The sequence below is a fragment of the Rhinolophus sinicus genome, chromosome 10 (genome assembly GCF_057876585.1).
Source record: "Rhinolophus sinicus isolate RSI-liver-muscle chromosome 10, RSI-T2T, whole genome shotgun sequence".
In the NCBI taxonomy this organism is placed as follows: Eukaryota; Metazoa; Chordata; class Mammalia; order Chiroptera; family Rhinolophidae; genus Rhinolophus; species Rhinolophus sinicus.
Genome location: NC_142510.1, coordinates 13889522 through 13903037, shown reverse-complemented (window position 1 = coordinate 13903037; position 13516 = coordinate 13889522). Strand labels below are relative to the sequence as shown.

Below are 13516 nucleotides of genomic sequence, written 5' to 3'. Positions count from 1 at the left end.
TCTAGGTTATCAAATTGATGGGAATATTTACAATATTCCTTTATTATTGTTTTAAAGTCCATAGGATGTGTAGTGATGGCCCCTTTTTCATTTCTGATTGTAATTTGTGCCTTCTCTTTTGTTGGTTATCCTGGTGAGGTATTTTATCAATTCTATTGACCTTTTCAAAGAACAGCTTTTGATTTTGACTTTCTCTATTGATTCCATTTTTAATTTCATTGATTTCTATTTTAATTTTTATCATGTCTGGTGCTTACATGTTTGGGGTCAGCTGACCCTAGGTCCCAGCCCTGTACTCCAATGCAGGGGTGAAGGGCACTTCCTTCCAGCCCCTCTCAGGTGTGGCGGGGCAGGCAGGGGGAAGTCTGACCTGTCCAGGCTCTGCTCTCCTGGAATATTAGGGGCCCATGACCTTGATCTCATGGGCCCTTGTGCACACCAAAGCCTGGGACACAGAGGGCACCTCCCAGGTGTGAGGAGAGAGTTTGAGTTGTGGGAGCATCACCCATCCACACGTCTTTGAGACCGTCTCTCACCAGGGCAGCACCAGGGACCCCCACCTTCTCTGGTCACTGCTTGGCACCATGTAGCCTCTGTTTTCTAAGTGTGCAGGCAGGTCCTCTGTGCAATAACCCAGTGGACCATGTCCAGACTTCTGGAGGAATAAGAGAATACGTTGGCAGCCAGTTTTGTCCCTGGTTTGAAAGGGTACTATAGGCTTGAAAAACAAAGTTGATAAAGGACAGTTTCTCTGTGGTCTTTAAGTGCTGGTTTTTGTTGTTTTTAAAGTTAGGACTCAGGCCTGCACTGTACCATAAAATGTTTTGTACCAAAACGAAGCTTAGGGCTACATGTTTAAAAAATAACAAAAAAAGAGCAATAGGCAGAAATGAAGAAACAAAACTATTTTGTAGATGGTGTAATTTTTAACCACAAATTATAACAAGACTGAGAAATTATTGAAAATTAAGAACATTCAGTGAGGTGTCTAGTTTCACAAATATATAATTAAAAATAACTCATATAACAGCAATAACTATAAAAATTTAAAAAAATATCTATTTACAGTAACAAAATTGTGTAGAACTTACTCGAGGAAAATTAGAAAAACTTACTAAGGAAGACTCCAGTAAATGAAAAGGCATGTTTCTGGATGGGAAACAAAATTTGTAAAGTTAATTTTTTCCAAGTAGTTTATAGGATTAGATTATTCCAATCAAAATACCAATGTGAAAATCTGGGAAACCTAAAAAGAGCAAAACTGATCGAGAATTCTTAAAATCACTAACTACAGGATCGGTCCCATGAAGGCACCCCTGGCTTGGCCTCTGGGCAGACAAGTCAGGAAAGTCTGGATATTGGGAGGCCAACAAGAACAAACACCCACTACAATGAAGACACTGGAGTCCTGTCTCTCGAGGGGCAATGTGAGCTAGCCACTGGAGACATTTCTAAAAATAAAACTTTGCTTGTTGAGGTAGTGACCACCCATTGCCAAAGGTCTGATAACTGCTTAGAGGGGAATTAAGCATATGGTAAAGCTTTTGAACAGCCATGGATCTGTGCAATGTCTTCCTCTTCCTTTTCAGGCTCTTGGGGTTTCCTTCCTAGCAAGTTTTCTTCTTGGCTCAGCAGAGGGAAAGATTCTGAAGAGCCTTTTCCAGTAGTGGGGCTGGGTGGCTGGGCCTGAGCCATCTGAACTTCTGTGGCACAGGAAAGGCATGAGAGAGCTGACTGAGCAATTACTAGCTGAACAAGAAACAGTAAGAAGAGTAGACATTTTAAAATTATGTTGTGGAAATTTCTGTAAAACAGTCACTTTTTACCATAAATACCAAACGTTACTGAAATTGTTAGTTTAGATCACATACAAATGACAGAGTAAGCCTTTGATATTCAACTGCCATATTTTCCTACATTCCAAAGTAAACAATCCCTTTTAACACTCAAGCTTTAACAGGGTGTTCTTTGAGGGTTATACCTATTGCCAAGAGAAGCTGTTCGCTTAACCAATCAGTAGATTGGTTCTTTCAGGGGAACAACCTTTGCATTGTTTCTCTTTTCTCAAGTGTGAATTCATATGTGGGGGGGAAATGGATATACTTTCAGTACACAAGAGTCACTCTAGAGGTTCACCTTGCAGGTAAGCAGCCTCCAGACTCATTTCAAAGCCGTTCTCAAGGAAGGGATCTGTGACCTGTACATTGTTGTGTTAAGTTCACAAAAGAAAGCTCCTTAGTCCAAAAAGCCTGGATGCTAACTGAGGTATAGCCCTTGAGGATGTTTTCTTCTGTTAATTTTCTAAAACTTTGAGGTTTCAGCCAAGATGGGTATTTATCTAGTTTTGGCTATTATGAGGTTTTCACATATCTGTATCTTTTCATACAGCCTAAAAATTCAGAATTCCTTATGAAACATTTGAGGTCGAGGCAGGACCATCTGACCTTTCCCGACCCCACTTCTGCTTTCGGGTCTTACATGCTGAGTGGGTTTTTTCATGCCGGGTACAGTTTGACAGTCGACCAAATCTTCTCCCACATTTTTTGCAATCATATGGCCTCTCAGTCACATGACTCTGCAGATGAAGCACAAATTCTTTGTTTTCTGGGAAGGTTTTCCCACATTCTGGGCACTTAAATATCTTCTTCCTTATATGAATTCCTTCATGGCGACTCCGATGAGAATTCTGTTGAAAATTTTTTCCACACTGAGAACATGAATAAGGTTTCTCTCCTGTATGGATTCGTTCATGTTTATTAAGGTTTGTTTTATGATTGAAGCTTTTCCCACAGTGACTACAGTCATAAGGTTTTTCTCCAGTGTGAGTCCTCTGGTGGGAAATAAGGTAAGAACTTTCATTAAACTGTTTTCCACACAGTGGACATGTATACCATCTTCTTGTTCTCCGATTTCGGGTAAGTGCAATAACATTGATATCCACATATTTGGAGAGTTCCTCTAGTGGAGTATCATTTTCAATAGTAACTAAAAGATTTCTCACTTTCCTTTCCTTTGGAATGGATGTGTTTAGTCTTTTTTCTTTATGGCAATCTGGAGGTGGCTCAGAGACCACTGAAAAATCCATTTCATCACAATCTGAAGACTTTTCTCTATGATCTTCACCCTTAGAATTACTGTCATTGACTGTAATTAAAACAGAGAATTGAAACAGAGAGAATTTATTAACTTTGGACACCAGGTGAGAAAAGTCTGATTTCTCATGAAATAACCTTGAAAGTCACAAATGTGAGGACTGGCAGATAATCTCCATCAACATTCCTTTTCTACTTATTGAGGGTGGGATACATAACTGATAAATCTTTCCATATCCCACAATAAAAGCAGTTTTCTTTTTACTTTAAAAAAATGAAATGAGCGGGACTAAAAGGCTTCATATGCCTGTTTTCTGAATAGGCACCAATTACTTACTCAACAAGCTCATATTGACCTTGTATTGTGTGTAGAGCACTGAGCAAGTACCAGGGATTGAAGGACATAAATACTAAAGGGTACCACTCGTAATATTTAGGAGGCTAGCAAATGAATGGTAAGGTGAGTTACTTATAGGTTCTCAGTATTAAATATTATATTATTATAATATTAGATAAAATATCCTATATATTGAAAAACTGTAAACAACTAAAATGACAAAAAATAGAGAAGGCTAGCATATTCACACAATGGATTATTATTTGGGCATTAAAGTGATTACTACAACAGGTAAAATGAAACTATGGTAGAAGTAAATAGTGATCTTTTGGGGGGAGGAAGGGAAATAGTGACTGGATAGAGAGCACAAGAGGAATTTCTGGGGTGCTAGGAGTCATCAATTTTAGGTGGTGGTTAAACAGATGTGTACCTTTTGTGAAAATTTGAGCTGTACACTTTTGATTTGCAGACTTTTGTGTATACTTCCAAAAAACCTCTGTGTAAAATAACAGATTATAAAGACTAAGTAACAAAGTATGCTGTGAACAGGTGGGGTGACAGGGACCCCTAAACTCTGGGCAACTTACTGAGAATAATAAAAGGGTTAAGTCAACCACTTAAACATGTGGTTGACCCTGAAGCTGGAATATGAATCTCTGTTGGATTTAGCAGTTTCACACTAATGGACTTTTTAATTATTCCTTTTAATTTCCTTACGATAATGAAAATGCTGGAACAAAGTATATGCCAGTTTTCATCACAGCTCTTAATATGAACTGTTGTAATGCTTTCCAAAGGCACTGTACCTATTTCAATACAAGCATTAACATGTGGGTAACCATTTTACCTAATTTTGCCAGCATTAGATATAATTTTAAAATATTTACTAGAGAATACAAAATATAAAAAACAAAAACAAAATAAACAAAAAAAATACTAGGTATACGGGTGTGATAAAAAAATACGGTGAACTTTCAAATAAAAAGAAATTTATTACAGTAAAAGACACAGTGCCATTAATCTTCCTCAAAATACCCCCCCTCACTTCGAACACATTTATTCCATTGTTTATGCCACTGTCTTAAGTAGTTCTGGAAGTCCTCTTTTGTGAGTATCTTTAGTTGCACTGTCATAGCTGCTTCGATGTCCCGAATCGATTCAAAACATTTACCTTTCATGGTCATTTTGTTTTTGGGGAAAAGCCATAAGTTGCACAATGCCAGATCCAGTGAATAAGGTGGATGAAGACACGCCATAATGTTTGTATTTGACAGAAATTGCCGTACCCGAAGCAATGTGTGACATGGAGTGTTTACGTTGTGATCACAAAATACAGTGAATGCTGCTGCTGAGTGCCATCCAACGGAAAGGCAGGGATCTTCAATATGTGAAGTGGCGTGCAGAACCTTAGTTAAGTGTGTGACAAGTTTCAACTTGTTCAGTGCAGTCAGTCAGGTGTGAGCTACAGTTGAGAGAAGGTGTATTTTAAAGTGTGCTGTAAATCATCCTCTACCATGATAACACTCCATGTCACACATTGCTTTTGGTATGGCAGTTTCTGCCAAATAAAAACATTACGGTGTGTCCTCATCTACCTAATTCACCAATCTGGCACTGTGCAACTTCTGGCTCTTCTTCAAAGTCAAAATTATTCAGGACATTGAGGCAGCCATGACAGCGCAACTAGAGACACTCATGAAAGAGGACTTCCAGAACTGCTTCAGCAAGTGGCAAGAACAATAGGATAAGTGTGTCTGAAGCGGGGGGTGGGGGAGTGTTTTGAGGGAGATGAATGGCAACGTATCTTTACATGATGTTAGTTTTCCCATTTAGACTGGTGTCTCCAATATTTAACAATCTTCTTTTACATTTACCAATAAAACATCTCGTTGACTCCTATCTTGTAGCCATTCTGAATGAGAGCTTTCATTGTTTTAAGAATGTTATTGATAGTTATACATTTATTTCCTATCTACCTACTTTAAAACTAGTAAATATAATATTTTAGTTGATCCTTTTAGATTTTCTAAGTACAAATCAGGGTTTGTACTAAGTACTAAAAGGGTTCCCTCACTTTCCAATTTATTCTTAACCCCTTTTTCTTACCTTCTTGATTTAGAAAACCTAGTTAATGATATTAATAGTGATAGCAGGTTTCTTTATTTTGTTCTCAGTTTTAAGTGTTTTATGTTCTCTCCAGTGTTTTATGAATTATTATAAATATTAGGTTATATTAAAGGGCTAAATGTTTTGAGGACAATTCATTGAAACTTATGATTTTTATTTTCCTGAAAGTGTCAATAAATATATTTTACATTCCTTTAAAGTACCAAGTTTTCAAATAAAAAAATAAAAACATGTACAATGAGAAGTGTTACTCCAACCCCTGTCCTCATCCATTCTATTCATCCCCCAGACAGGTAACAGTTTTTATTAGTTTCTTTTTAGTCTTCCATTATTTCTTTAGGCAATACATTTTTTCTCCCCCTTTCTTACTTAAAAGATAGTATACAATGTATATTTCTGCTTATTTCAATCGTTATATTCTAGTACATAGAGATTATCATGGTATGACTTGTGGACACACTGTATTCAACCCTGCAGAGACACCTGGATTGTTTTTAACCTTGTGTTTTTACAAACAATACCACAATGAATAACCTTGTCTATACATTATTTTAAACATGTGCTGTTGCTATAATCTGTAGGTCAGATTCCCAGAAGTGGGACTGCTAGATCAAAGTGTTAATGCATCTGTAACTGACCAGATGTTACTATTTCAACAATCAGCTGTATGCTGATGACTCCCAAATCTCTATACCTTTATATCTTCAATTCCCAATGTCCAAGTGCCCAGAGGATAATCTCATTTTATTTCCTGCTGTGAAAATAAAATCCATGGTAATTACAGATTCCCATTCATAGGGACTGCACTGTTCTGCATGCTTACCAGCAATATGGCTGTTTTCCAGCAACCTCACCACCAATATGTTGTTATGTTTCTGATTTCTATAAATCTGAGATTAAAAACCTAGGTAACTCGCTAGAGGTTTAATTCACATTTCTAATTATGAGTAGGGCTGGACATGTTTTCATGTATTTAAGGGTATATTGTATTTCTAAGTGAATCTGTTGGACTTTCTCTTCCCTATTTCTAGGAGCGTTTTATCAATTATAAAGATTAGGCTTTTGTCTGATACCAGTTATACATGTTTCTCCCAATGTATTACATTGCATTGTGTGTGTGTATGTGTATTTTTTTTACTTTTATGTATTTATTGATCTTTTCTTTTGAGACTGTCAGACTTTTGAGCCTTAATTAGAAAAACTTTCCTTTCCCATGGTTATAAAGGAATTCACCCATATTCTCTAATCATGCTTTAATGGTATTTCTTAAAAACTTTTAAAATCTATGATTCATTTGGAGTTTTTCTTGGTGTGCAAAGTAAGGTGTAATTCACCTAATGGCTACCATATTCAACCCTGCAGAGATACTTGGATTGTTTTCAACCTTGTGTTTTTATAAACAATACCACAATGGATAACCTTGTTTGTACATTATTTTAAATGTGTGCTATTGCTATTATCTGGATTGTGCTGACAACGTTTATCACAAAGGTCCTCTTTACCTTGCTGACTGTAGATCCTGACTTTATCACAAACCAAATCCCCAGTATATTTGAGGCTATTTCTGATCTTTCTATTCCATCCCATTGGTCTGTCTAGTCACATGCTAATACTACACTATTTTCATGACACAGGATTTAGATTTAGAGGCTGCTTTAACACCTGATATAAGAACCTGATAAAAGTGAACTGGTATCTTAAGATGCTTAACCATAGAGCTGGGAGGACTATGGGGTGAAGCTAGGCCCCTTTATTAACTCTCTAGTCCTGACTTCCTGTTAAACTTGTGGTAACTTCCGGGGGTGGGGGGAGGGATGCTAATAAATAGAAAAGCCATCTTGAAATCAGGGCTTTTTGCATGTGAGCGGCCAGTTGGAGTGCCAGTCGGAAGTGTGCATTCACACACTACTGGGGTGATCTCGTTTCTTTTTCTTTTCCCTAATAAACCCACTTTTGGTGGATTTTCTGGAAAGTTATTTTTGGCCAATCGACAAACCCTTCCTGCCCCATTGCTCTTCTTTTCAACTTTCCTGGTTACTTGTATTTATTTTTCCATTTGAATTTGTCATCAGATTGTCTAGTTCCAGGGGAAAAAAATCCAACTTGGGGAGAACTGACATTTTTATGGTATTTCTTTCCATTCAGTCAAGTCTACTTCTGTGTCCTTTAAAAGTGTTTTAAAGTTTTCCTCATAATTTTTGCACATTTCTTCAGTTTATTTCTAGGTGTTTAATCTTTTTTGTTTCTACTTTATATCTTCTAAATGATTGTGTTTGCATATATGAAAGCTAATGATTTCCATGTACTGTAAAAATTTTACATCCCATTGCCATACTGAATGCTCTTATTATTTGTAGTAAGTTTTCACATTCTAGCTACACAATTCTTATGCATCTCATTTCTTTCTATTTACTGCACTGGCTAATACCTGAAACACAGTATTAAGCACAGTAATAGCGATAGTGGGCTTCATCGTTGTATTCCTAATTTAAGTGTGAATACCTCCAAATACTTCCCATTAAGATGATGCTGGGTGAAAAGTTACTTAAATACCCCATTAGGGAAGTATCTATTAAGTACTACTTCGTTAAGTATTTTTATGAAAAAGAGGTTTGTATTTTGTCAAATACCTTTTCAGTAACTATGAAAATGTAGGATTTTTCTCTTTTATTATAAGATGGATTATATTAATAGACTTTCTAGTATTAAGTCATTTTTGCATTACTGGAATAAATCTTACTTGGTCATGGCAGTTTTTTTTAATCAGGTTGTGCTATTTTTGTTACACTAATTTCATAAAAAGAATTTGGACATTTTCTTTTTCTGTACTCTGGAATTTTTCAAAGCATTTGAATTATCTATTTTTTAAAGATTTACAAGAATTTTCTGTGAAACTGAGGCTGGTCCTTTTTCTAGGGTGGGGGCTAGTTTTTGACAATTTCAATTTCCTCAGTGGAAAATGGTTTTATCTATTTGTTTTTAAATCTTTTAATTTATTCCTCTGTTTTTTTTCTATTTTTTAACTTATTGATTTCTAATTTACTATTTATTTTGTGTTTTCCTTTATTTGTTGTTTTCCTAACTTTGAATTAGAGGCTTAATTACTTTCATTTTTCTAAGTTAACGTGTTTCCCTGAAAACAAGACTGGGTCTTATAGTAGTTTTTGCTCCAAAAGACACTTTAGGGTTTATTATGCTCAGGGGATGTCATTCTGAAAAATCATGCTAGGGCTTCTTTTCTGGTTAGGTCTTATTTTTTGGGGAAACATGGTACATGATTTTACAGACATGAATTTTCTTGAGTACCACTTTAAGTTATAGCATAGATTCTGATACATAGAGTTTTCTAGAAAATGTAACTTTAATTTGTATTTCCTCTTTGACCCAAGGTTATTTAATAGTTTTTAAAATTTCTGGGTGGAACCTTTTTTTATTTATGTCATTATTAATTTCTAGCTATATTGTGACAGAGCCTATTGTGTTATTTCTAATCTTTGGAATCTCGAATCATTCTTTGTTGCAGAGTATGTAGTCAATGTGCATCAAACTTGTAAAGGTATAGTCTCTTACCACAGTAGATGGTAAATATAGCCATAAGGACTATCACACTGAGAATTTAAGTGTTCTACATTTCCAGTTGTTTTCATGTTCATTTGGATTAAGACACACATTCTGCCGTCCTCTTTCAAGGGCTCTCCTTTAATTTCTGTCCCCGCGAGGTTTATTTCCTTATACTTTTCCCTCTGCAAACTGACCAAATATTACTATTTTAACTATCTGCTGTATGCTGACTCCCAAATCTCTTCTGACCTTACATCTGACCTCGAACCCCCAATGTCCAAGTGCCCAGAGGATAATCTGATTTTATTTCCACAACAGGATAAACAAATTCCATCTTCTTCCAAAGCCTGCTCCTGGGTTCAAATCCTGCCTCAACCTCATCAATATCTCGTTATAGTTATAATGGTTTCACACTGCTTATCTTTTTATATGAATGACTTACTTACAAAACATATTGGAAACTTTTGGAGCACAGGGATTGAGCAATAATATATTTTTAATGAACTCCAGAACCCAGCCCTGCCTGTGTAAAAAAAAAAAAGTGGCGTTTATTAAATGTTGCTGAATGACTCTAAACTTTAAAAACAAAAAACACGTGTTGTCTACCTTTGCTGTTTAGTGTTTGACTTTAAGCTTAAATTATCAGATTCAGGGTATGGGCAAGGGAGGAGGAGGGGAAGTAAGCATTGGGTCTCAGCGCCTCAAGGTTCACGGCCAAAGTCTTTCTGGAGTTGGCCACATACCCACCAACCAGTCACTCAAAATAAATGCTAGCTTTGCCCAAGACTCAGGAAAAACTCTCTAATAAATCTTACCTGTTTATACTTTTCCCTAAAATAAAGAAAATATAACAGAATAATCTGTGGGAAATTAAACCAAGCCTATTACGTACCACTACTCTGACTATGTAGTTTACGAAAACTAGAGTTCAATAGACATGGATTTTTGTCACTGCAGACAACTCACAAAACCTACTCTCTGCTCAACTTTAGCCTCAGAAGCAAAAGCCCTGAAGTCAAGGTAAAAAAGTATTAGGCACTCAGCAAAACAATTTTTGAGGGCTCCTGACTCTAGGGATATAGTGTACTTCTAACAAAAAGCTGAAGCATTTCTAAGCAGCTTATGGAGAAGGTGCTGCTAGATAAGTTCGTATGTAGCACTGAGGATACTTGTTAACTATTACTGGGAAGTGCATACAAATGAAAAAGGCCCCGTGCACTAACCACATAGGAAATTCACTGACAAAATGATGAGAAATTCAGCAACGAGGCAGTGCAGCTCTGGGCCAAGACTGAAAACTCTGATGTTAAGATTCCCAAAGCCCAAACCCCTACTCCACTACCTACTGCTGTGTGGGTAGCAAATTTAGCAAATTTCTTAACTTTTCTCTGCTTCAGTTCCATCAGCTGTAAAACAGTAATAAATCTATACCCCACAGTACTATTGTGAGAATTACATAATAAATGCCTGCAAAGTACTTAGACTAGAGCCTAGCACATAATGGCACACAAGTGCTCAGTAAGTGCTAGATATTATTTCCATCAATAGTGGGATATACTATTTTCACTTATACTTGTAGGCTTTGCAGTTATTGAACATCAAGAAAAAAAGACTTAAGAGAGTTTGTCATATGTCCAATGAAAACACTAATTTAAAATACATCTGTTGGAAAAATAGCACTGGATCCGGAAAATGGATTCAGAAACGGTCTGCCTATATTTTCTATCTGTTTGAATATTTGGTATTAGTACATTAGCTGCAGGTCTTGCTTACCAAGAGAGGTCCCCTGATCAGCCCTGATGCCCCCAAGATAGAGAGAAAATGGCCACCTACAGCTCTGCCACATGGGATAAGACAAAAACTAAACGTGTGTGAATATGTGCTTAACTGGTGTGAATGGCATCTTGAAAAAGTCTGAGATGAAGTAGAAGAACATGCTTTTCCTGTAGCATTCAATCTGAACACACAAGGGACTTCATTTCTTACCTAGTAACATCATCTCCCCAACACTGTCTTCCTTCTCTGAGGTGGGCTGCTGAGTAGGATCCAGGCTCACACATTCTTCTTGGGAGTGAAATACATTTAAATCCTCAAAGACCACCAGCTCCTGAAAGAGCAACAGGCACTCTTTCTCTTAGTTACAGAGGTTCCTTGACAGCCCTGTTGATCAGAAAGACTGAAACCCAAAGATCAGGGAAGGGATCTATAAGTGCCACACAGATGCAGCCAAACAGGAAAGCCAAGCACAGAGAAGCCAAAGGAAAAGCAGAAGAAAAACATCCAAGGAGGCAGTGAGGAACAAGCCCACTCTCTTTGCTGACTCCCCAAAGTGTGGTTTTTATACAAAGATTGGCTGAGTGGGAGGCCAGCAAGAGCAGAGAAGGTGACGCACTCAAACAGTGAATGGGAAAACCAAACCCACCTCAGGCTCAGCTTTCAAACACAGAGACCCTGTCTCCTGTTTCTGCTGGATTCCTTCTCTGGTCAGAAGCTTCACTAAGGGACGAGGATGCACTGGAGAAAGAGGAAGCTGTAGTAACTGAAAAGTCAGTGACTCTAATGTGGAGACTCAACCCACACACTGAGGCCAGGGTATCCTTCTGTAGGCAGCGCATGGCCTTTTCGGCTCCTATGAGCCCAGTCAGACAGAGATCAAGCCATAAACCACAGGGTCTTGAACCTATTATCGGGGTCTCCTTATTATGAAAAGAATGATTCCCCTAAGTACCTTTTAAAATTCCCATTTCTACTAAAAGGGAGGTTGGTGGAAGGTAACGTCTGAAGATGCCCATGGCAAGCACAAAATTTCCAAAATTCTACATAAAGTGAAATCAATAATCGATCCACATTTATTTATCCTAGAAATATATCCTCTATCCCCCCTCCCAGAATGTTTGTAGAAAAGTGACTCTACAGAAAAGACATTATTTATTTTATAGCCTTACACACACCCAGCAAACAACTCAAGCTCCAGCTTGAGAAAAATATACTCTCTTTCCCCAATATGTTTACTTACTAGAATCAATTCCTTCTCTCAATACCCACCATCCTAACTGGAAGTCATTACTAGCATGGAAGCCTATCACTCAGCATACGCACCCCCCAACCCCCCCGACCCCTTTCTCTTCTAGTGAAACAGAAGAGTGTTCTTACCTCTGTTCTGAAAGTTTGAGCTCACATCCTTCATGATAACCAAGGTCTCCTTGACTTTCTTACTGGGCTGGGCCAGGCCTGGCTTGGGCAAGAAGGTGAGGAAGTGCTCCAGAACCAGCTGGTGGATGGTCTTGGGCCCACTAGTAGCATCTCGAAGTAGGTCTTGGCCCAGTTTGGAGTTTGGAGGAACTCTCAGTATAAAAGACTGCTTTGGCTTTGAGGACATAGGAAACACTTTTGCAGCCATTGTATCTTGAATCACACACCACACTCGTTTCTGCAGAGCTTCGAAAGCCACCTCTTATTGAAGAAATCTGTCAGAAAGCTGCAAACAAGAGAAATCATGGGTTACCCACAAGATAAGGCAGGGCATGCCTACATTCCAATGTGGCTTGGGTAGTGAGACCACATGAGATCTAAGTCAGAAGAAAACGACAAGGTGGGGTAAGGAACTCGCAACTAAAACAGAAGATCCCTAAATGGGATACTCTTAACAAGGCCTGAAAGGAAGATCCTGAGAATGAAAGTCAGAGAATATCCAAATCTCAAAGGCCACATGGAAGGGAGCAAAGGCAGCCAGCAGACCAAAGGCCATGCTCCTGAGAAATATTAAGTGCAAACTTCACTGGGAAGAGCTGTTTAACTCAAGCTGGTAGAAAGAGCAATGGGTTTGAAGCCAGGAAACCTGGGGCCCAATACCGAGGGCATCTGCTTAGTAGTTAACTTGGCCACTGAATTTGACCGCAGGTCCCTCGGATGCCATTGGGGGGTCGGGGCAGTTGATAACTCAAGAAGCAAACGCAAGGACGCACGAGGTGTCCACATGTGGCCTGCTGACTTTTTTATGCTGAGAAAGCCCTGTTGAAAGCGGCAAGGCACATCCCAGTAGGGCCCAACGGGCCTGGCTCACTCTAGAACCTCTCTCATCGGTCAAGGGCTACCTTTACCGTAAAGCCCAGCCTGGGCATTGCTTGGGGAGCGCTCCCGGCTCCCTATCCGGGCCACAGTCCTCCAGCAACGGAACACGCCCCGCTCCCCAGAGGCCGCCACAGCCTGGTTTCCGCCCTCTCAGAGCACCTCACCTTTCGGAGGCTCTGTCACACCTGGGCGCTCGGTGAGGGCGGCCCAGAGACTCAGGCTCCGGGACAGAACGGGAAACTAGGCGCTGGAGACCGACCCCTCCCCTCGCCCTTTCAAGTGTCCTCACAGGCCGCCGTCAGTAGGAGAGCACAGCAGAGACGCGGTG

The 13516-nt window shown here is 38.8% G+C and overlaps 1 protein-coding gene across 1 annotated transcript; it reads right to left on the bottom strand.

Moving 5' to 3' along the window:
- Positions 1–906: 906 nt before the first annotated feature.
- Positions 907–13516, bottom strand: ZNF200 (zinc finger protein 200). The gene is made up of 5 exons (XM_019714854.3): positions 13353–13516; positions 12271–12595; positions 11540–11631; positions 11104–11224; positions 907–3144 (listed from the first exon to the last, which is right to left on the bottom strand). Exons 2-5 carry the CDS (start codon positions 12515–12517, stop codon positions 2408–2410), a joined length of 1197 nt encoding a protein of 398 aa, XP_019570413.3. The 5' UTR covers positions 12518–12595; positions 13353–13516; the 3' UTR covers positions 907–2407.